The sequence below is a fragment of the Haliaeetus albicilla genome, chromosome 12 (genome assembly GCF_947461875.1).
Source record: "Haliaeetus albicilla chromosome 12, bHalAlb1.1, whole genome shotgun sequence".
NCBI classification, from domain to species: domain Eukaryota; kingdom Metazoa; phylum Chordata; class Aves; order Accipitriformes; family Accipitridae; genus Haliaeetus; species Haliaeetus albicilla.
In genome coordinates this window covers 41,907,350-41,929,933 of record NC_091494.1, presented here as the reverse complement: position 1 = coordinate 41,929,933, position 22,584 = coordinate 41,907,350, and the positions used below count along the sequence as shown (strand labels likewise).

Here is a 22,584-nt window from a genome sequence, read left to right as displayed (position 1 = left end):
CTGGTTTGGGCAGTTGCCCCATGCCTCGGTTTCCCCCTCCGATGGGAAGTGCTTGCGCCAAGGTTGGGAAGCACTGGCCGATGTGCCCTGCGGGAGGGAGGGTGGCTTATGGGGTCATCCACCGGTCTCACCATCACCAACCTGCTCTGCTTCCATCCAGGCTGAAGCCCTTCACCTCCTACAAGTTCCGCGTGAAGGCGACGAACGACATCGGGGACAGCGAGTACAGCGAGGAGTCGGAGTCGCTCACCACCCTGCAGGCAGGTCAGAGCAGGCTGCGGCTCCTGGGGCAGGGAGAGGGGTTGCCCCCCTGCTTGGGCATCCCCCCATGCCCAGGGCATCTCTGAACCCTCACTGCCCCCTTCTCCCCCCCGCCAGCCCCCGAGGAAGCCCCCACCATCCTCTCCGTCACCCCACATACCACCACGTCGGTGCTCATCCGCTGGCAGGTACAGTACCCTCCACCTTGCGGAGTGTCACAGGGCTGGCCGCTTGCCCCCTTGGGAGGTGACACTGGGGCATACTGGGGACAGCCATCTCGGGGTGCCGGGGAGCCCCAGGTCAGAGCAGCCCCTCACCGTCCTCCCCACGCAGCCCCCAGCCGAGGACAAGATCAACGGGATCCTGCTGGGTTTCCGCCTCCGCTACCGCGAGCTGGTGTACGACAGCCTGCGCGGCTTCACCCTGCGCGGCATCGGCAACCCTGGTGCCACGTGGGCCGAGCTCACCCGTGAGTGCCCATGGACCCTGGGGGGGTCCTGTGTGTGGCTGGGGGGGTGACCCAGCAGCGGCAGATGGAGGATGGCGCAGGGCAGCATCCTGCGCTCCACGGCCTCTCCTGGGTACCAGCCTGGAGTTGTCAGGGTTCAGCTGTGCCCCACAGAGCTGTCACCGGCCCCCTCGTGCCACCAGGTCCATGGTCCCTAACACGCTTGTCTGTGGTGTCGCTGGCTCAGTCCCACTGTGCTCAGCCCCCGTGTCCCTGTAGCGTGGGTGTCCGTGTGTCTGCACCTAACGTGGGTTGTCTGTGTGACGTCCCGCTGTGTGTGCCTGGGTCTGCTGCCGTCCTCAGACCCCAAAGGGAACAGGGTCACATCCACTCTGGGGACAGCAGAGACATGAGTGACAAGGGCAGAGCCCAAGACCAGACTTTGCCCCATCCACCACTCTTAGCCGTGGTCAGACCCCCCTGTGGAGACCCCGATGCCCAGCTTGTGCCGCTCAGGGGATGGGGCTGGAGGATGGAAAGTCTCCTTGGTGCTGTGACAGCTCCATTGGCTCCTGAGGGGGTGACAGGACCCTTGGAGGGGACCCCTGGCCCACCCTGGGGTGGGCAGCTGTGCTGGGGTGGGTGCTCAGAGGTGGGAACCCACTCGTGCCACCTGCGGGACTAACCAGCTGCCTGCTCTCCCTGCCCTGTGCCACCCAGCCGTCTACGCCGTGCACAACCTCAGCGAGGTCTCCCTCACCCAGTATGAGCTGGACAGTAAGTCACTGCTCCCCTGCCCCCCCTGTACGTGTCCTCCCCACTGCCACCCCCCCCGTGTGTCCCTCCCTTCTGCCTGCCTGTGCCGTGGGGTGAACCGCATGCCCCGTGCCCGGGGACACCTCTGCCTGTCTGCTCCTGTTGCTCCTTGGGGAGCCCCCCCAGCAAGGGGGGGCTCTGCTGGGTCCCCCGGGGTAGCAGGACCCCCACACCTCCGGCTGCAGGGAGGGCTCCACTCAGCCCTTCTCCCCTTTCCCCCCCGCAGACCTAAGCAAGCACCGGCGCTACGAGATCCGCATGAGTGTGTATAATGCCGTGGGCGAGGGCCCCCCCAGCCCCCCCCAGGAGGTCTTTGTGGGTGAAGCGGGTGAGTCTGCCAGCATGGTCCCACCTTGTGAGGGGCTGCCCACGGCCGGGAGCTGCGGGGAGGGGGCTCCACTGCCCTGGTACCCCACGCTCATGCCAAAACAAGGCAGTGGGACCCTCGCATCAAGGGGGGGCTTTCCCCTCCCTGGTCCCGGCTGGGCTGTGACACTGTCCCCTCCTTCGGCACAGTGCCCACCGGCGCGCCGCAGAACGTGGCGGTGCAGGCGGCCACGGCCACCCAGCTGGATGTCACCTGGGAACCGCCACCGGCCGAGAGCCAGAACGGGGACATCCAGGGCTACAAGGTACCACGTCCTGTGGGGCTGGCACCGAGCCGGGGCTCAGAGACACTGAGTGCACTGGGAAGGTGCTGGGTTTCTGGCAGAGGAGGGGCACAGGGTGCCCTCGGAAGATGCTGGGTGTCTTTGGGGGGTGCTGAGCTCCCCTGGGAGATGCTGCGTTGTTGGATCTGGGGAGATGTCAGGTGTCGGGGAGATGCTGGGTGCCCTGGGAGATGCTATGCATGCCGTTGGGGAAGGGATTTGGGGGAGATGCTGGGTATCCCGGGGGAGATGCTGGGTATCCCGGGGAGATGCCGGGTGTCCCATCCCGGTGCTGAGCGGCCGCGGGGCGGCAGATGGCGCCGTCGGTCCTCGGATCCAGCCGGGATGGAGCCGGGATGCCCAGCCCCACGCTTCTAGGCACCTCCTTGGTCACATCCACGGTGATTCCTCCTGCTCGGAGCCGTCCTTTGAGAATTAGGCACAGCTCAAAGGTGATCTTAGCGTGCTGATGCTGGGTCCTGAGCCAGCTGCGAGCCGGGGTCATGTCTGATGCCCAGCACAGCCTGGAGCCATCCTGGAGGAGAAGCCGTTCCATTCACTCCGGCATGCTCAGAACCCCAGCCACTCTGGGATATAGGGGCTTAGGAGCCCGGACGGGGCTGCGCAAGGTGTTTGGGCATAGCAAAGGGTGTGGGGAAGGCGAGATGGGCTGGATCTGCGCATCACCCGGGTCTCCATGCCCCCTCCTCCTCCTCCTGCAGATCCACTTCTGGGAGGCCCAGAGCCAGAACGAGAGCGCGCGGGTGAAGACGCTCTTTCTGCCCGAGAACGGGGTGAAGCTGAAGAACCTGACGGGGTACACCTCGTACTGGGTCAGCGTCGCCGCCTTCAATGCTGCGGGAGACGGACCCCGCAGCCCCCCCGTCAAGGGGCGAACGCAGCAGGCAGGTGGGGCCCATGGCACGGCTGCCCCCAGCCCTTCACTCAGCACGGTCACATCCAGACCTTCCTGCCCCTGGGCTCTGCGGGGAGGTGTCTCCATGGGTCCAGCTCCAGTGATGTCTGGCTGATGCCCCTTCATCCCAGCTGCACCCCAGCTCCTGCAGTCCCGAGCAGAGACCAGCCCTGGGCTCACCCCAGAGGGTTTGTGGGGTGGGGGCACGTGGAGGTGAAGGTCTTGGCTGAGATTTGGGAATGATGAAGGTCTCAGGAGGAGAGACAAGGAGAAGGAGACTCATTCCCCCAGCTGTGCGCGGTGGCCTGGCAGGGTCTTTGCTTTAGTGGGGATGAAGGCGCAGTGGGGTGGCACCAGGGTGGTGTGAGATGGTGATGACGAGTGCCCCAGCCCCGTTAAGGTGGAGGCAGGGAGAGGGGCTGGCTTGGTGCTGGGGGTCACCCCTGGGAGTGCTGAGCTGGCCCCGGCCACCCTGCTCCCTCACAGCCCCCAGCGCTCCCGGGTCCATCCGATTCAGCGAGCTGACCACCACATCAGTGAACGTGTCCTGGGAGCCACCACCACTGCCCAACGGCGTCCTCGAGGGCTACAGGCTGGTCTACGAGCCCTGCATGCCCGTGGACGGTGAGGGGACGGCAGGGGGTGCTGGGGGGAGGCTGGGGGCATTGGCAGGAGCTGGGAGGGCTCTGGGGAAGACCCAGCTCAGCCTCCATCCCCGCAGGTGTCAGTAAGATCGTGACAGTGGATGTGAAAGGGAACAGCCCGCTGTGGATGAAGGTGAAGGACCTGGCCGAGGGTGTGACATACCGGTTCCGAATCCGGGCCAAAACCTTTGCCTACGGGCCAGACGTTGAGGCAAACATCACCACTGGGCCTGGGGAAGGTAGGGGGGGATGTGTGGCACGGCTGTGCCGGAGTGAGGGAGGAGATGTGGTGGGGACAGTTCCCCCAGTGCCACCAGGGCTGGTATGGCCACATGCCAGTTTGTACCCCCCTGCCTCCAGCTCTGCTCTGGGTCCTCAGGTGCCCCCGGCCCCCCTGGCGAGCCCTTCATCTCTCGCTACGGCTCAGCTATCACCATCCACTGGTCGAGTGGGGACCCCGGCCAAGGACCCATCACCAGATACGTCATCGAAGCCCGTCCTTCAGGTACTGCAGCTCCTGTCTGATTTCCATCCCTACCTCAATATCAGCAGTGCCTTGGATTCAGGAGAAACTGAGGCAGGGAGTGCTGACCTCTCCCAGGCCACCCGGCAGGCTGGGCTGGGGATTAGGACCCGGGTGTCTGGGATGTCGGCCATGTGCCGGTCCATGAGGACCACGCTGCCGATGCTGCTGCTCTCACGGGCACGGAGGTCCTGATGCTCCCCCAGCCATGCAAGGGGGTTTGAGGGGTACCAAGGCTATCCCAAAACAGGGAGGCCCTGTTCCTGTGCATGCAGGGGCAGGCAAGGCTGGAAGCTGGGACTCCCCATCCCCATGGCAGGGAGCCAGCAGGCACGGCCACACTGTCTCTTGCAGCCCCGAGTTAATTATTTCTCCCTGCCGCAGAGACCGCAGCTCAGACGACCCAATCGATCGCTAACAGGGGTCGGTACCACTTCTCACATTGGGAGCAGCGCCAGGGAGGGAAACCCCTCGCTCCTGTGGAGCTGCTGGCGCTGCTCCGGGGCTGCAGTGGGAGCAGGTCCCCAGGGAGCTGCCTTGCCCTGGGCTTTTGAGCAGGGCAGGCGATTAATCAGCTGCGTGCATCGCTACAGCTTTTTAATGATGCTGCAGCGAGTGAGCTCGGTGCCTGCCAGGGCCAGGAGGGCCAGGCAGATGGCGTAGGGCACACACTCCTGGATGGAGGGAGATCAGCCTCTCGCCCTGGGGAGTCCTGCAGAGCTGGTCTCCCCCTCCTAGGCCCCTTCTCTTTTCCAGACGAGGGGCTCTGGGACATCCTCATCAAAGACATCCCCAAGGAGGTGACCTCCTACACCTTCAGCACGGATATCCTCAAGCAGGGGGTCAGCTACGACTTCCGTGTCATCGCTGTGAATGACTATGGCTATGGGACCCCCAGCACGCCTTCCCCCTCCGTGTCAGGTAGCCAGCGGGGGCAGCATGTGGGTGTCCCCGGGGGGATGCTGTCACCCCTGTGCCGGAGGGAGAGTCCCAGCATTGCTCTGTTCCCATGGCCATCACTGAAACCCATCTCCCTGACCCTGCTTGGCTCCTACAGAGCCCCAGCTCTTGCTGCCAGCAGCTTCTGCCAGCATTGCACTTGCAAAGCCTCCTGCTATCCCCCTTTAACCCCCTCCCTCACGTGGATCCAGGTCTCACAAAGTTCCCCAAGGAGACTCCATGCCCTGCAGTGGGGTCTACCCACCCATACTGGTTTGCCCCCCATGCCTGTCCCCCTCTGATCCTCCCTGCTGTGCCCCAGCCCAGAAAGCCAACCCGTTCTATGAGGAGTGGTGGTTCCTGGTGGTCATCGCCCTGGTGGGGCTCATCTTCATCCTCCTGCTCGTCTTTGTGCTCATCATCCGCGGGCAGAGCAAGAAGTACGCCAAGAAGTCAGACTCAGGTGAGTGCCGGGGATGTGGTGGGTGGTGATGGGACCCTCTGGGGTGCCTGCTGGAGGATGCAGAGCCCCAATCCCATAGGAGCCTCTCTGGGGCCTCCCTGCCTGCCTTTGGGGTCTGAGCGGGGTGGTGGGAGCCTGCCTTGGGGCATGGCTCCTCCAGAGACTCGGTGATATCCGATAAAGATGCTGTGGGCTTCCCGGAGAGCACTGGGAACTAGAGATTAAATAAGCGACTTGTCCCACTGTCAGCTGCAGAGGGAGGGCAGCCCAGGGGCTCGGCAGAGGTCATTGGGATTAGTCAAACACAGCTCTGTTTTCTTAGCTGTATCAAGGGCTCAAATTGTGGGGAAAATCCAGACCTCCTCGTTAAGCAAACAGAGCAGCTGAGCTGGGAGCCAGAGGCGATGGGGCAGGTCAGGGTGTGAGCCAAGGCAGGCAGGGCTCGGCACGGCCGGCGATGCTGGGCACGGGGCTGATGCGTGGCCGATGCCCCAGGACTGGCACATCGTGGGCATCCCCAGGCTTTGGTCTGTCCAACGCTGGAGCTGGCACAACCCTCCCTGGGCCATTCCCTGGGTCCCCCCCTGTGCAGGGTCCAGGCCCCTCCATGCTGTGCTGCCTGGGGAGGGTCTGGGGAAGGCTGAGCATCCCATCCCGCAGGGAACGGTTCCAAGGCGACCGCCCTGAGCCACGGCGAGATGGTGAGCCTGGACGAGGGCAGCTTCCCCGCCTTGGAGCTCAACAACCGGCGTCTCTCCGTCAAGAACTCCTTCTGCCGGAAGAATGGCATCTACACCCGGTAGGGACCCCTCGCCGCAGCCCCTTCCCCGGGCGGGGGGGGGATTTTTTCAGATATCGTGCCTGTCCCTCCATCGTGCACCTGTGGGATGGGCACGGGACTGGGGAAGGCTGGCACCTGATGTGCCAGGATGCTGAACAGCCTGAAAAGCTGGGAATGGACCATAGGCAGGGTCCTTGGTGGGGGCTCCACACAGCTTAGGGGGTGGTCCCTGCGCCTGCCCCGGGGCTCGGCTGGGCTCATCGCTGTGTGGCACAGCCCCAATGGGGGACCCGCGCTGAGCACCCACTTTTCCCCAAGGTCCCCGCCACGGCCCAGCCCCGGCAGCCTCCACTACTCGGACGAGGACGTGACCAAGTACAACGACCTGATCCCTGCCGAGAGCAGCAGCCTGACGGAGAAGCCCTCCGAGGTCTCCGACTCTCAGGTGACCACCTGGGGCTGCCCATGGGGATGGGGACCTTGCAGAGGATGGACGGTGCTGGGAGCCCTCCCTGAGCATCGCCCCTGCCCTCTGCCCACCACGATGCAGGTCCTGGTGCGCATTTGGGAAAAGCAACGCTGGTCCCTCTCTCCTACCCCGTGCTGCTTTTTAGGCAGCAGCATCCCCCGTGGGTTCGTGGCACGGAGCCAGAGCGAAGCTGGCACAGCCCCCAGCCCGTGTGTAGCCCCCAGCCCCAGGGCTGCCGAGGACAGGGGACGGGAGGGCAGCGGGGTTGGGGACTGTCCCGCTGCCCGGTCGCTGGTGGCAACGGCTGCGGCTCTGCCAATCCCACAAAATGGCACCTTTGTCTCCTCCCGGAGAAACGGGCAGCTGTGGCCGGGCAGGAGCGTGGCCGCGGGCAGCTCCTCAGGCAAGCAGCTCCGGGGGAGGCCATGGGAGCGTTGCCCCCGGGATGGATGCTGGGCGGCATCTGAAAAGACGAGGCTGAAGCCCAGGGGAGGTCCTGGGGGTCCCCACGGCTGTCACCGAGCAGGAGGGGGATCAGCCCCAGGGGGGCCCCATGTCATTGCCTACACCGGCTGTTTCTTTTGCCTTTGCGCAGCAGATGCCGGCTCCGCTCCCTCTTGCCTGCGCGAGGCTCGAGTGGCTTTTGAGGAGCTGTGAAGAGCAGCGGGAGCTGGCGCTGGCTCGGAGCAGCTTCCCCACCGCCCTCAATGGGCCCTTTGTGCACGGCCAGGGGAAGCTGAATCCAATTACTGCCAGCGGGCAGGCAGGGTCGCCAGCACCCGCCTCCCAAAAACACCCTCCCCGTAACCCCGGGGGTATCACGGCCTCGGGGACCACCCCCCCCCGGAGCCCCAAGACCCTGCAGCCCTTTTGTATGAGGTTTTATTTTGCTTTAGCAAGAGGCAGAAACACCCCAGCAGCGCTGCAGCCATCCCAGCCCCTAAAGTCTTTTGGGATGTGCTTGCCAGCATCCCCAAAAAAGCACTGGGAAAGGTCACCCTATTTTGGGGGCTGGTGGGTGATGCCCCCCCACCTCATGCTCACCTCCCCATCCTGTTCTTTTAGGGCAGCGACAGCGAATATGAGGTGGACCCTGGCCACCAGAAAGCCCACTCCTTCGTCAACCACTACATCAGCGACCCTACCTACTACAACTCGTGGCGGCGGCAGCAGAAGGGCATCTCACGGGCGCAGGCGTACAGCTACACCGAGAGCGACTCAGGGGAGCCCGACCACGCGCCCCTCTCCAACAGTACCTCCACGCAGCAGGGCAGCCTTTTCCGCCCCAAAGCCAGCAGGACTCCCACCCCCCAGACTCCCGGCAACCCCCCCAGCCAGCCCGGTACACTCTACCGTCCACCCAGTAGCCTGGCCCCTGGTTCCAGAGCCCCCATCGCTGGATTTTCTTCTTTTGTTTGATATTTAAACAGAAGCAAAAACAAACAGGAGGAAAAAAAAACCATAAAAAAAAAAAAGAAAAAAAGAAAAAAAAAGAAAAGCCCCAAGAAATTAAGAAAAAAGAAAAAGGTGGCAAGGGGGAGAAGAGGAGGAGGAAGCAGAGAGGCCGAAGGGCCTTGGGGATGGCAGCAGTACCGTGACGGGCAGTGGCCTCAGGCTCGGCGCTCCGGCGGGTGTTTCGCTTTCTCTGCAGTGCCGGAGCAGAACGCCAAGCGCCTTCCCTGGGGCTAGGGAAAAAAACCCAGCTCCTCTTTTTGGCCAAAGCTTTCTGCGTTATGGACTCCTCAGCCGAGGTGGGGCTGGAGGGCTTGGGGGGCCGGCAGGATTGCACCAGACTTTGCCCTTGCCACCTGCCCTGGCTGCCCCTGAGCTGCTGACTGGGGTCCCATGGGTGCTGCCGGGCTGGGTGCAGGGGCTCTCGCCGTGCCAAACCCCGGTCCCTCCACCAGCCTCCGCTTCTGGCTCCCCCAGGACCTGGGGACAAGCGGTGACAGAGACCCCTGACTGCAGAGGAGAAGAGGAGCTCTGCTGATCTTAAAAAGTGCTGGCCAGGAAAGCCCCACCCTGGATCCCCCAGCCTTTGGGAGAAGGGGGCAGCCACTGTGCTAGGAACCCAGGGGCAATTAATTCCTCCCCTCATTTGTGCCTGGCCCAGCACAGCCCCCTCCGCCCCCCCAGGAGAACCCAGGACTTAAACCCCAGGAGAGCCCCGCCGGGGTGCATGAGGTGCTGATGTCCCCACTGATTTTGCACCCCGGAGCCGTGCAGAGGCTCTGGCGAGGGCTCAGACAGGGCGATGCGGCGACCGTAACCACCCCTTTGCATTTCTGGTGGTTTGGGTTTTTTTTTTTTAATGGGGTTTTGTGCAGAGACCTGGGAGCACGAGGGGATAGCGATGCCCCAGGGTGGGGGCTACAGGGCCGTGGCCGTGTTGGTGGTCTCTGCATGGCAAAACCCCCGCAGTGCCTACTGGTGAGCCAGGCACCAGCCCGGCGGGGCCGTGGCGCCCGGGCTGAGCCGAGGGAGATGCCAATAAACAGCCTGAGGATCAGCCAGTCTCACCTCTCTGTCACCCTGCTGCGTCGGCGAAGGGGCTGGCGGGATGCGTCCGTCTGTCCTGCTGTCCTGGCCGGGCTCGTGTCGGCCCTATGGCACTGGGGAAGGAGCTGGGCAGAGGGTGCCAGAGGCTGCGGTGCTGGGATAGGGTCCAGAACGGTGTGGGGAGCCGTGATGGCCGTGTTTCCATCCCAGTGGGGTCTGTAGCTGGAGGAAAACAGGACCTGGTGGTGGGACAGGGGAGGAGGGAGGTGACCCCACTGCACCGGGTGCTTTCAGCATCACCAGCGCCAGGGATTTCTCCTGGGGTGGTTTGCAACCACACTCGCCACCACGCTTACCGGGTGTGGGCTGCTCTGCCCTTCAAGCCTGGCAGGAAAATCCAGGTGATGTGCTGGGGTTTCATCGCCTTCAGCCCTCTGGCAGCAAACAGCATGGCTCTGGAGCCAAGGGCTGGGGAAGGCTCAGCCTCCCGGCAGCGCTAGCAAAGCACCGGCCCCCGCTTCCTTGGCCGGGGGCTGTTCCCTTGCCGGGGGCTTCCAGGACTGGGGGCTGTGGGGTCTGCACAGCCTCTTGCCGCAGGACCCCGCGGAGGGCTCAGACCCCCTTGTGGGCACATGCCCGGACCCTCACCCCAGCATGGGGAAGGGTCTGGGGCTGCCAGAGGGAGCGTTTTGCAGGTGCTGCATTGGGGAAACGGTTGGAGCTGGGGGGGGGGGGGGGCGTGTGCGACCCAGTGCCACAGCCCCCCTTCGCCCATCCCATGGGCTGGGGGAGAAACGGGACGGATGCTGCGGTGGCCACCGATGGAAAAGGCGTCCCTGCCTTGGCGCATCGCCTTGAGCAGAGGGCATTTCTGGCAGGTGACTCATCTGACCTACTTGGGAGCTGGCGCCGAAGGGAGCGCAGCACCCAGGGGTGCCCGTCCTCTCCCTGGGCAGCGGAGAGAGCCCCGATGCTCCGCTGGGATGGAGATATTTTGCACGGGGGCAGTCAGGGAGGGGGGTCTGCGCTTGTCCAGCCAAATCCTGCCCCTCGTTTGCAGCCCAGCTCCAGCCCCAGGCGTCCCAGCTTGTGCAAGAGAGACCTTCCTCCCACCGCGACTGGGACGCGGAGCCGCCAGAGACGCGGGGCAGAGCAGGTCTGAGGAGTCGAGCAACACAGGCGAGTTCCCCACGCAAGGCGTGCTCCCCGTGCGAGGGACTCTCCCCGTGCGAGGGATGCTCCCCTCCAGCGCAGGGCACGTGCCAGCCCCTGTGAGCAGCAATGACCCACCGACGGGGTCCCTGGATGCGTCCCCCACTGCAGGGATGGTGGGATGCAGGTCCCAGGAGTCTCCTGCGTGGGGTCTGCGTGTGCTCCCCGGCACGGCAGTGTGCCACAGCCCCGGCAGCCGAGGCAGAGCAGAGCCCAGGTCCTGCTCGCCTGCCCTGGCCCGGCTTGTCCCTGGCCATGAGGAGGAAAAGCCAGAGGGTGCAGCAACGTCTGCGGCAGGTTTGGACCTGTGCCATGCCGGGAGGTGAAGCCACCGGTGTGGCTGTGGCCGGAGGACCTGGGGCCCTGTGGCAGTGAAGCCAAGGCGATCCCTTTCTGCTCGTGGTTTCCCGCAGCTGAAGGATGCAGCACCTGAGGAATCAGTGGATCCCACATCCCACTGCGGCTGTGGGTTAGCTCTCTGCTCACCAGGGAACCTCCTCAGGATGGTCCTGGAGCTGCGCAGGACACAAAGCCCAGTATGGGCACAGCAGAGGTGGGCTGAGTACCAGCAGCACTAGCGGGAGCTCTCGCTCACCAGTACTGCCTCAGTTTCCCCACGGCACAGATGCAACCGGACCGGCTGGGCTCGTGGGGGAAGATGCCGTGCTCCCTGTTGAGCACAGCCACCTCTCTCCCACCTTGGCTTTCACCATGCTGCTGCCACAACCGGCTTTTTCCAAAAGTCCCTCCAGGCAGGTCTGAGCTGCCCGTGCCCAGCCCTGCTGCTGCCGGCGCTGCCAGCTCTCCAGGCTGCTCTGTGCAGCAGACAAGCAGGGCGAGCTGTCGGTAGCAATTAGTCCCCGGGGACCGAATTGGCCTTGACGTATCTCTTGACTGTGGCTTGGCGGTGGCCTGCGGTTCTCCCAAGGGCAGAACACTGCTCGCTTAGCAGGGCTGGGTGAGCCAAAGCGGGGCAGAGGGGAGAAGCTGTACCCTCAGACCTTGCCGTGCAGATGGGGCAGCACTGGAGCGGTACCCGCTCGCTGCCCTCGATGTGATGGAGAGATGTTTACGTGCCAGAAACAGGGGTTGCGACCTGTAAAGCTGGGCTGAATTCCGTGATTTATTTTTACTTATTTCTTTTAGCTGAAGCGGTGTTGGTGTTGGAGGAGTCAGGTAGTAACAGTTTATTTTCCAGGTTGAGATTAGATCAAGCAAGGAGTAACCAGAGCAAAGAGAACTGCTCGGTGTGCAGTGGAGGAGAAGCAACCCTGCAGCCTGGGCTTACCCTTTCCTCCAGATTTCCCGATTCCCCGCCAGCTCCCGGGGCAGAGCCGAGTGTCCCCACCTTTCCATTGCCTTGGGCTGCGGGGACAGGGACAGCCCCTCCTGCCATGCTGGGGACTAGACAGGACTCGGCGCATCCTCAGAGCCCCACGTGCCTCAGGCCCTGCCGCCTCCTGCGCCGTGCCAGGCTGCGAAGCCCGCGGCATGGGCAGAGCTGCCGGCAGCAGGGACGGCAGTGGAGCTTTCCCGGGACGGCGGGGAGAGGAAAGCGGCGGAGAGGACGGACCCAGGTCTGTGCACCCTGTCCTGCCGGCGTGGGTGCCCGCTTCGCGCCGTGGCACCCCATCCGAAGGGGTCCCTGCGCCGAAACTGTTGCCAGGGCAGGGGGTTTCCACGGGCACTGCCAGCCACGGTGGGTCCCTGCAGCAGCCACGCTCCAGGTGGGATCCCCTTGGGGGAAAGCCGGGGTGGCTGCATTGTGGCCGGGCAATGGGTTCCCGGGTGGGCAGCGGGTTCTGCGAGCCTGTTCTGCGGCACTGCCGGCCAGGGGAGCGTGCCGGGTGGGAAAGGCGAGCGACTGCAGGCTCCGACCTGCACACAGCTTGTCCTGGTGCTCACCCGTGCACCCACGGGTGCCAGCGGTGAGCGGGCTGTGTGGTTCTGCCGGGGTGCGCCGGTTAACTGCTCATCCCATGGCGAATGGCACGGGGAAGGGGTAAAACCCCACGGCTGTGGGTGCAAGCTGGTGTCGGTGGGGTTGGCGGGGGCTATTGGGGAGGTGTCTGGCAGCAACCAGCACTGGGCCCAGGCGCTGGAGGGGCTTGGGGGGGTTGGGGGGGCAATGCCCCCTTCCCAGCACCCTGGTGTGTCCAGAGAGTGATCCCTATGTCCTGCTGCAGCACCGAGGCTTGGGGAATGCACCCGGCTCGTTCAGCAGTATCTCCTGCGCGGCCGAGGCTGTGTCGGCAGACAAAGCTGGCAGGCGCTGGCAGCAGGAGGAGGGGATGGGGCTGCTGGGAAACTCGGGCGCTTCTCCCTGCCCTGCTTTTCAAAGTGCTTTTCAAGCCTTTTCTTTTCTTCTTCTCTGCTTTCAAAAGCTGCTGAGAAGCAGTAAAAGGAACCAGTGACGGGTTCAGGAAGGGTGGGAGCGATGCGGCCACCCGCTCCCTGATCCTGAGCCTCCCAGCACCCCGACCTCGCTGCCGTCTCCCCAAGGCCGGATCCAGCCCCAGGGCTCTGCGTTGCCCAAGCTGCGGCGGAGGAGAGAGGAAAGGGCCCATCTCTCCCAGGCAGTTTTTCAAGTTGAGTGGGTGCCTGCTCTTCCCAGCCAGAGTTAGGCCAGCCCGCAGGAGACTTCCCCGTCGGCTCCCACCAGCCGGCTGATGTTAATCCCTCCTGACTGCGCTGTCTCAGCCAGCGCCGTGCTCCTGTGACAGCATCAGGTGAGGCGAGCAGCGCCGTGCCGGTCTTCAATTAAGGCGCGCTGGCCCCACGCGAGAGGGTAGAGCTGCCGGTGGGGGCTCTGGCAAACCCTCCTCCTCTTCCTCACCCACCGACAAACCACTGTTGCATCCAGCGGTGGCTCCCAGGAGACGCCTGCTCAACTGGGCACGGAGGTTTTGCCTCCTGCCTCAGTTTCCCCATATGGAAAGCAAGGGAAATAAAATTTGCCAAACAAATCGGCTGTGAAAATGGCACCGGTGTGGGCCGAGGAAGCAGCACAGCCTGGGAAGCAGACTGCAGGCACCGGTGGAGTTGGGGTTGCGCCGGACACCCAGGCTGCGGGCAGAGGCCATGCCCTGGGTGGTTTGGCCCCGTTGCTCAGTCTGGCAGAGCCTCTCTGCCGTGCCAGTCCCAGCATCTCTGCAGTGCCAGGCTCGCCCCTGCTGCCCGCAGGAGCAGCGGCTCCGTGGTTATGCGGCGAGCGGCCTCCTGCCCTTCCCACGGAGAGAAGTGTCTGCACCCGATGAGCCAGCAAAACGCCCGGTGATGCCCGGCCCCGGCTGCCGCCGCGGCCACGACCCCTGGGTTGGTGCCACCCAGCCTGGGGAACGCATCTCCTTGCACCGGTGACATGAGAAATATTTGTCCCCCCCACAGCATCGTGCCCCAGGACCGGAGCCCCCGGGGTTGCAAGTCTGGGGACCCCACTCACCGCCCCCCTGCACCCCAGCCTGGCCCCCCCCCCCCCCCCCCCCCCGCAGAGATGCCAGACGCTCTGGAATATGCAAGAAACGCTGCATTAGGCAGATTCGGGATAATCTCATCTCTCCCGCCTCTTTTCTCCCACAAAGGTCTCGCCTTAATCCCCGAGAGCGGCTGTGCAGCCCTGCACTCTCCCTTTCAGCACATCGCCAGTGCCGGGGTGGCCGGGGTGCCCCCCGCCATCGCGTCCTGGCCACGGACCCCCCAACCACCCCACGGCCCTGGAGGGGCCCGGCGGCCCCCCGAGGGGGACGGAGCAGTGGGACCGGCTGGGGACAGAGAGCTGGGGGGGGGGCGGTGGGGGGTGAGGGTGGGTGCTGCAGCCTCGTGGGTGTCACGGTCACGAGTGGAACAGGGACACTGGTGCTGCCCCGGGGCTGAACCCGCCTCCTCTCGGCAGCTCAGTTCAGCTTTTAATTCCCTTTAATTAATTAGAGTCGGACACCTCCCACCTCCTCAACCCCCGGCTGAGCGGCCGGGGGTACAACCAGCCCCCGCTCTGCCCACGGGAACCCCACTCGGGACCCCCCCCCCCGAGGGGACCCCCCCACACCCTGGCGGATCCCTGCACCCCACCCAGGAGGGGACCAGGACCCCACTCGGGTGGACACCCCCCCCCCCCCCGCCACGGGCGGGGCCGCTCCCGGGAGAAGGTTCACCTCCCCCCGCCCCACTCGGGTTTGAATGGAGGGTGTGGGGCTCTCGCGTGACGTGGCGCCGCGCCATTGGTCCGGGCGGGGCGATGACATCATGCTCCGCCGCGGCGGTAGTGGAGGGGGGGGGGGGGGGACGGACACACAGTTTTGCTCCGGCTCGGCTCGGCCATGGACCGGCGGCGGGTCCCGGGCGTTCAGGTGAGGGTTGGGGGGGGGGGTCAGGGGTACCGTGGGTGCTCGGTTCAGGCCGGCACGGCTCGGCTCGGCTCGGTCGCGGGTGGGGGGGGGCTGGAAGGCAGCCGGGCCCCAGCTCGGCTATTGTCCGGTGGCGGGCGGGGTCCCCGGGGGCTGCCCCGAACCCCGCTCCGGTAACGGGCCGGGAGCGGCGGTGATACGTTCCCCCACCCCACCACCGGAACGTGGGGCCGGTCCTGAACGCGGGTGGGCGAAGGGGTTAACAGGATACGGAGCCGTCTTTACCCAGCGTGGGGGAAACCGGCCCGGCTCAGCTAGCCCCGGTGACCATCGGTGGCCGCTCGCCCGCGGCTCCCCGACCGGGTTGGGGGGGGTCTTTGCAGTGCACCGGAGCCGGCGGTGGGCGCAGCCGGGGCGGTGGCTGCCCGCGGCCCTTCTCGGAAAGGTTGATCCTCCCCTCGCTGGAGCGGGTCCAGCAGCACCCCTGGGCTGGCCGGGGCTGGGCGCAGGCGGGTGCTGAGTCAGAGCCGTCCGAAATCCCCCTCCAGCTCATCCTCCTACAGCCTGGGACAGGGTTTCCCGGCCATTCCAACCCCCCTCCTCCCTCCCCAGCCTTCCCCTCTGACCCCCCCCCCCAGCCAGCCCTCCAGCACGGCTCGCCATCCCTGGGGAGCACACGCAGGTTCCCGTGGGGAGCAGGGACCTGCCCGGCTTTGGAAGCCTGGGCGTGGGGCTGGCTCCCCGTCCCACTCTGGTGCTGGGAGAGCCGGGGGCTGGTGGGCAGCGACCGCTCTTGGGGAGCTGGACTCAGCCCTCGCCGCCCTGGTTTGACCCCGGCGGTAGCGGCGTTAAGTATAGATGTTTCCGAGTGCCGAATATATAGATCAGGAGTTGGGATCGTTAGCAGTCTGGGGGAGAAACTGAGGCACAGAGTGAGGGAACGAAGGGAGCACAGGTCTCTGCACCCCGGGACGGGGCTTCCTCCTGAGCTGGGCTCACAGTAAACAACTCTGTTTTGGACGCAGCTCCCTCGGAGACCATGGAGTGAATCCAGCTGAGCTCTAGCACCGAGGAAGTTCACTGGGTTTAGGTCCTGGCGGGAGGGTGGTGGGGGGAAGAGTAAGGCTGGCCCAAATCCCCATTGCCGGGGCCAGCCGCCTGACACTGTGCCACGGGCTGACCCGGCAGTGGGGCTCCCTCCACGGCCCCGATGGGCAGCCACACGCCGATGCCCGCAGGCAGCCCCGCTGCCGGCAGCGTTGTGCTGACCGTGGCGGTATCTCCCTTTGTTCCCTGGGTTTTGTCGCGAGCGCAAACAGCCACCGCGGTCGTGGGCCCCCCCCGAGCCGGCCGGCTGCGGGGTGCCGGGTCCTGCCGGCAGGTAGGGTACCGTGGCCAAGCCGTGGGAAGCCTGCCTGTTTACTTCCCATCTGCCCCAGCGAAACCACAGGAATTTGGAGCCTGGTGGAGGTCGGGAGGTCTGTTTAGCCCCGGTATCCTGTCGGACCCCGGCCGGTCCCTGTTGTTGTGAGAGACGGAGCCAGGGCCGGCGAGGAGATAACCTTTCCCCCCGGAAACGTCCCCTGCTCGCCCTGGAGAGCCGCAGGCTGGTTCGTGTCCCCGTAGCAGGAGGATTTATGGTCCTGTGCGTGTTCTGGCGTGTCCTGCCAATAGTTCCTCGCTGAACTCTGGCTAGCTCCTGGTCGTCGGCAGTCCCTCCGGGAACGTTGTTCTGCTTTTGGCACCGGCGTGCCGGCGTTGGGACGGCGAGTTCCCCAGCTTGGCGCTGATCAGCGTGCCGATAGCCCTGGCAGGAGCCGAGCTTTGCCTCCCACCCCGGCGAGCCGTCTCGCCGTCCCCGGCTCTGATGCTGCCGGCTGCCTTTCCACTTCCAGAGTCGCTGCCGGGACTGCTCCACGCATCCCATGGCACAACTGCAACGGCATCCCGATGCCAGGGACAGGACCAGACCTGTCACCCGCGCCGGGGAGGAGGCGGTCACCGGGGCGCCTGGGCTGCCCGCACTAACAGGACTTTCTGCCCCCAGGTCCTGGGAAGACTCGCTGGGGAGCCCAATTTGAGGGTGTGACAGCGGGCCTGTCCCCTCCCGGGGCTGGCGGTGGCAAGGTGTGATCCGTGCCCTGTCTCTGGCAGCTGTCTGCCAGGCAGCAACATCAAAGGGCCGCGTGAGCCGAATCCCCAAGGGGCAGCGCACCAGAAAGTGGGGCTGAGCAGCCGGTGTGTCCTCCCTGCTCGGTGTGCCGGTTCTCCCTGGCTCCAGGCGGCAATGGGGGGACCCGACCGGTCCAGCACAGCCCCTGCCCCAGCACCTGGCAGGGTGGGGAGAGCATCATCCTCTGATCTCTGGGCTGGAGGGCACTGCCTGGGGTGCTCTGCACGGCAAAGCCGGGGAGGCTCGTTTGGAGCCAGCCTGGCCGGCTGGGATGCTTTCCCCCTCTGCAGGTTTGGCTCTTCCAGCCCGTGAGCGGGATGAGCTGGGGGCAGGACGCGTGGGAGCGTGGCCAGACTCGGCGTTTCTCCTGTGCGCACCCGTTCACTGGCCTCTTTCTTTAAGCCACTTGTGCCTCTGGTCCCCCTGGGTGACTGGTGCTAAGTGGGATGAGGTGGGGAGGATGGGGGGGATCTTGTGGGAAGCCTGCACCATCAGGGCACGCGGTCCCCACTGCCTGCCCTGCACCTAGCCAGGGCTGTCCCACCCTCCACGCTGGCTGCAGGACCCTGCTGTCCTGCAAGCAGACAGCCATTTGCAGGGGAAATTGTGTCCCTGGAGACCTGGGGCTCCCAATCTTTGGAGCTCATGGTCCCAAAGGGCAGGTGGGAAGCAGCGCGTGGTCTGTCGGTATGCTTTATCCTGCACTTGCAGGTCCCATGCCCTCCCCTTTCCCCAAATCCCTGCTGGGACTTGGCGGTGCTCTGGGCTCGCTGCCCCAGGATGGGCAGCGCTGCCTGCCAGCCTGCCTGCCTGCCTGCAAAGTCTCTCGGGTTACAGAGCAGCTTTCCCTGGTAGGTAGCTGGAGAGGCGGTGGCGGCGAAGCTGCCCTGGCCTGGTTTCCTTTGTGAAAGCGCCGGCAGCGGGAATGTCACAGGATCCGCTCTCCACTCCGCAAGCAAGAAGAGTAAAAAAAAGAAGGGCTCTGTGTCCTGCTCCCCCTGGGCAGGATGGGGCCAGCGGCTGGGTTGTGCGGGCAGCAGCATCCCGCCGTGCTGCCGTCATCTCTTGGGGTGAACTGGGAGCGAAGCGTTGAGGGGTGGGGGAGATTTTGGCTGCTACGAAAAGGCTTCGTGGGCAGGAGCGTCGAGGTGGGACACGGTGGCTTGTTTGGAGGCTGTGACGGTGATGGAGAGCTGCTGGCCGGGGAGGCTGCCGCGGCGCGCCGGTAACGCTCCAACCTCCCCGTGGCCCCTTTGCCGAGGCTTGCAAAGTATCTCACAAATGCTGAACTTGGCCCCGAAATCTAAATACAAGGGAGGGACAGTCCCCAGATGGCCTAAATCAGCAGCACGGTTGCCTGGCCCAGCTGGGGAGCTCGCCGGGAGTGTTTGTTTTATGTAAAACCAAAGGCTGGAGGAATGCCGGCCTGAAAGGAGACCTTGCAAGGGGGAAACGTCTGTGCCATGCACACAGGCTCAGCTGGGCGGGCGTGAGATCCTGGCCAGAGGAGCGGGGCTCCAGCAAGCTGCTCCTCTGCATTCGGAGCGGGGGGAAGAAGTCCACCCAGCTCCTGGTTTGAGGGTGCGGAGAAGACGACATGGCTGTTCTGTCTCTTCCCCCAGCTGCTGGGGATAAACTGAGGGCTCCCTTGGCCGGAGCCCCCACGCACCGTCACATCGCCGGGGCTCTGCCGCAGCAGAGTCGGGCAGTCGCCCTGCCGAGAAGGGCTCGCCTCCGCGGGGTGCTGGGATCCTGCACGGGGATGGATGGGGACCGGTGCCACCAGCACCGTGCCGTGCGGCGTGCCTGCCCTGGCCGGCCCCGTATGGAAGCTGTGCATGGGAGGGCTGGGCACCGGGACTTTGCACCCGTGTGGGGTCAGAGTCCATCCTGCCTGCGCAGGACCGGATCGGCCGCAACCTGCCTGAGGCCCCACTACCGTGGCGGGGGACGGACGGGCATCGCAGGGGAGGTTTGGGAAGGGATGGGGGGCAGGAGCCCTCCCCTAGCTGTGCTGGGAGCTGTGGGGCAGACGCCGCGGTCCCCCGCGGTGTCCGGCTGAGCAGGTACGGGACTGGGTTGTGCCGGGACCGTGCTGCCGTCGTCGCTGCCTGTGGTCAGCGGAGCCGTTCAGGTGCACCCTGGGGCTGGGTGGGCGACGAGGGGGGGACACGGCCCCCACCTCGAGGCTTGCTCGGAGGAGAGACGTCGGTCCTTTCCCCATGCGTGTCACGGGGCCGCGGTGTCGCCGGTGGTGCCCGAAGGGAGGAAGCGGGCGGCCACAAGCCCTTCCTCCCCGGCAGCCTCTCCCGGGACCACCTGGGGCTGCCTGGCGCCAGGAGAAGGATGGGATGTGGCGGCGTGGTCCGATGTCCTTGTCCCCTCCTGCGTGGCCACAGGCGCTGGGCTGGACGGGTTGGCCGGTGGCACCGAGGTGGCCAGGGGAAGGAGGAATGTTCCTCTCCACGTGCCGGTCAGCCGCGGCCCTTGTGATCTCTGCCACCGCTGGAGTCACAGCGGTGACGGTGAGGTGGCCGGGGAGGGTGGGCACGGCCACGCGTGGGCTCAGCACTGGGGTTATAGCGAGGAGCAGCATGGGGGGGCTTTGGGGTGCTCGAGAGCAGCAGCAAGGCTGCATCCCCACGTCCCCATCCTGCCAAGCACGAAGGGGTACCCGCGGGGTCCCTGCCCGTCTCCGTCCCCCATCCCGGCTCCCCCCGGCACGCTGCTTGGCTGGCGGTGCCTCCCGGGGGCTCTACACCCTCCTCGCACACTTCCTGCCGTCTGTTTCCAATTCCTCCTGGCGTCTGCTCCTCCCTGCTTTCTTCCAATTAAAAAAATAAAAAAAAAATCCCAGGCATCTTCTCGGCGTGCGGCTCCCAGAGGCTCGAGCGCTGCCGTGCCCCGCTCCGGCAGGCTGGGGCTGCGTGGGGAGGGGATGGCGGGTGCCTGTGGCACCTCACATCTCTCTTTATGCCCATTTATGTGGGGGACAGGGTTGGGGACTGTCCTGCAACACCCCCGTGCCCAGGTTTTTTCTCTTGCGCTCCTTTCTGCATGTCTGCTCCATGGTTGGGGTCTGGGACCAGCTCGTTTGGGGGGTGAGGGGAGCTCAGGGGTGTTTGGGGACCCGTTCCCTGTGGAGCGATGCCCTGCGTGGAGGTTTTTCCCAGGGGAGTGGAGCGGCTGGCAGGCATGGGGTCACATTCTGCAGCCTGGCAGGGTGAGGGGCTGGTGTCGGCAGAGCCATGCCTGCCTGTGTCCTCAAAGCCTGACCGTGTCCCTCTCTCCTGTCCCCTAGGAGTGACCTGTCTGTGACGCCAGTGGGAGCTCAGCTGCAGAGAGCACCAAGCGTGAGCACCAGTCGGGTCCGTGGGACGCGCGGCTCCGTCTTGGCCATCCCGGTGCAGCGCGGCGCAACCCCTCCCTGCCGCGGCGATGCCGATCCTCAAGCAACTCGTCTCCAACTCTGCCCACTCCAAGCGGCGCTCGCGGGCCGACCTGACGGCCGAAATGATCAGCGCGCCTCTGGGGGACTTTCGCCACACCATGCACGTGGGGCGAGCAGGGGACGCCTTTGGGGACACCTCCTTCCTCACCAGCAAGGCGGGAGAGCCGGGGCCGGAGGTTGGCGAAGAGCCGGGTGCCTCCAAACCCAGCCTGCTCTCTCGCCGCTTCCGCAGCAGCAAGCGCTCGCAGTCGGTGACGCGAGGTGACCGGCGGGACATGCTGGGTTCGCTGCGGGATTCGGCGCTCTTCGTGAAGAACGCCGTCTCCCTGCCCCAGCTCAACGAGAAGGAGGTGGACAGGAGCGCGGCGCAGCTGCCCAAAAGCCTCTCCTCCAGCCCCGTCAAGAAGCTGCCCGAGGAGGTGAGCCCTGAAGAGCAGCAGCGCCCGAACGGGGCGGCCGCCGGGCCGCTGAGTCCCGGCTTGGATGAGCGTGACTTCGGGGACATCACGGAGCTGCCCGTCGTGGTGGCCAAGAGTGGGGTGGGCATGAAACACGCCGAGTCCATCATGTCCTTCCACATCGACCTGGGGCCCTCCATGCTCGGGGACGTCCTCAGCATCATGGATAAGGAGCAGTGGGAGCAGGATGAAGACCCCGAGGTAGAGGAGAGCCACGAGGAGGAGGTGGATGCCGCCCTGCCCGGCTCCCCGGCGGTGGTGACGGCAGCGGCGGCAGCCCTGCCAAGCCAGAGCCCATCCCGCGGTGCCGGCGGCCGCTGCCCCAGGGACAGCAGTTCGGCATCCAGCTGCACCTCGGGGCCGGAGGAGCGCAGCCCCGTTCCCGGGCCACCGAGCCAACGGGGGGGCCCCCTGAAACGCCCCGACAAGGAGTTCTCGTTCGCCGACGAAGACGATGACGAGATCAGAGTATAAAAGGCTTTCAGCCGAGCCAAGGGGTCTGGTTCTCATTTGCGGTTGCTTGGACACGGGGCTGAATAATCCCGGTGCTGCAACGGGTGGCACCGGGGAAGACTCAACTCCTCACTTGTTCCCTCTCCCCGTCGGACGTGCTGCGGCAGGACAGCGCTCTGCTCCTGGGGCCGGGGGCAGCTCTGATGCCTCTTGGTCCCCAGAGAGCTCCAGCACATCCCAGGAGGGGAAAGCAGACTTGATTTTGGTTCTTTCTGTTGGACATTGGATGTTAGCTCTTTTCTCCCCCCCCCCCCCCCCCCGCCAATGTAAAGCATATAGGATCAAACAAGATGAGGCTTTGAAGTTTTAGCCCCTTTAGTAATATATGTATTTTTTTCCGCCGTATGGTTTTTACTGCTCTCTGATTTGTACTTAACTTTCTTTACTCTCGCTTTTGGTTTTAACCGAGGGGAGATTTCCCATGAGGAAGGACTTGGCTCTGGAGCTCAGAAGGGGCCCGGGATCGTGGGCAGCTCCAGCTCCCCAGGTTTCTTGGGGACTTTCTGCAGACCAAGAGCCTCCAGCCCCATGCCGTGGTGGGGGCTCGCTCCCCAGCCCTCGGATGGATGGATGGATGGATCCATCCCAGGTGCTCGACCCTCCAAACAGCCTGGAGGTCACAGTGATGCCTCCTGGTCAGCCTTGGCACTGGCTGCTCTCGGGGATGCCGATGGGAGCGTGGGTTTGTCCCCCGTGGGAGGAACACCCGAGACCCCCCCGTGAGCCAGGGTGAGCCCTGGTGTCCTGCGTGCCGGGTGGCCGCTGCCGCGGGGCTGGTCTGGCTGGGCAGTGCCGACACTGGCCCGGTGCAGGCAGTTGGAAGAGGAGGGTTTTATACCATGTATGTACAAATGCAAAGAATAAAAGGAAACGGTAGTGACAGCAGTGGCCTGACCTCCTAGGGGACGAGACGGCTGGGGACGTGCGTGTTTGCACCCTGCTGCACGAGCGGGGACTGGCTTTCTCTTTGCTGCCACCATCCCCAGACCCTGTCCTGCTGCCTCCACCTTCGCTGCCTGTCCCTG

The 22,584-nt window shown here is 65.1% G+C and overlaps 3 protein-coding genes across 5 annotated transcripts in view; 2 read left to right on the top strand and 1 right to left on the bottom strand.

Annotated features, from left to right (window-relative positions):
* SDK2 (sidekick cell adhesion molecule 2) overlaps positions 1-9,419 on the top strand; it is a 51,504-nt gene extending 42,085 nt beyond the window's left edge. The window contains exons 31-45 of one of the 2 annotated variants that reach the window (XM_069799386.1): positions 161-264; positions 379-449; positions 595-730; positions 1,430-1,486; positions 1,752-1,853; positions 2,042-2,157; positions 2,898-3,084; positions 3,578-3,715; positions 3,798-3,974; positions 4,115-4,240; positions 5,015-5,179; positions 5,520-5,660; positions 6,321-6,459; positions 6,760-6,886; positions 7,976-9,419. In XM_069799386.1, the coding sequence (XP_069655487.1) occupies positions 161-264; positions 379-449; positions 595-730; positions 1,430-1,486; positions 1,752-1,853; positions 2,042-2,157; positions 2,898-3,084; positions 3,578-3,715; positions 3,798-3,974; positions 4,115-4,240; positions 5,015-5,179; positions 5,520-5,660; positions 6,321-6,459; positions 6,760-6,886; positions 7,976-8,329 (2,140 nt within the window). In that variant the 3' untranslated portion in view covers positions 8,330-9,419. The remainder of the gene's footprint in view (positions 1-160; positions 265-378; positions 450-594; positions 731-1,429; positions 1,487-1,751; positions 1,854-2,041; positions 2,158-2,897; positions 3,085-3,577; positions 3,716-3,797; positions 3,975-4,114; positions 4,241-5,014; positions 5,180-5,519; positions 5,661-6,320; positions 6,460-6,759; positions 6,887-7,975) is intronic. The other variant, XM_069799387.1, reaches the window with a different exon arrangement.
* Positions 9,420-14,849: 5,430 nt separating this feature from the next.
* On the top strand, positions 14,850-22,441 carry CDC42EP4 (CDC42 effector protein 4). 2 transcript variants are annotated; one of them, XM_069799383.1, is made up of 2 exons: positions 14,850-14,967; positions 20,439-22,441. In XM_069799383.1, exon 2 carries the CDS (start codon positions 20,576-20,578, stop codon positions 21,518-21,520), a length of 945 nt encoding a protein of 314 aa, XP_069655484.1. In that variant the 5' UTR covers positions 14,850-14,967; positions 20,439-20,575; the 3' UTR covers positions 21,521-22,441. The 2 variants fall into 2 exon arrangements, with proteins under 2 accessions (XP_069655484.1, XP_069655485.1); XM_069799384.1 differs by having other exon boundaries at positions 14,866-14,973; positions 20,462-22,441.
* On the bottom strand, positions 15,012-20,537 carry LOC138687958 (collagen alpha-1(III) chain-like). The gene is made up of 6 exons (XM_069797645.1): positions 20,486-20,537; positions 19,812-19,961; positions 19,208-19,708; positions 18,807-18,889; positions 15,353-17,122; positions 15,012-15,200 (listed from the first exon to the last, which is right to left on the bottom strand). The coding sequence occupies exons 1-6, from the start codon at positions 20,535-20,537 to the stop codon at positions 15,012-15,014; spliced, it is 2,745 nt and encodes a 914-aa protein (XP_069653746.1).
* Positions 22,442-22,584: the final 143 nt, after the last annotated feature.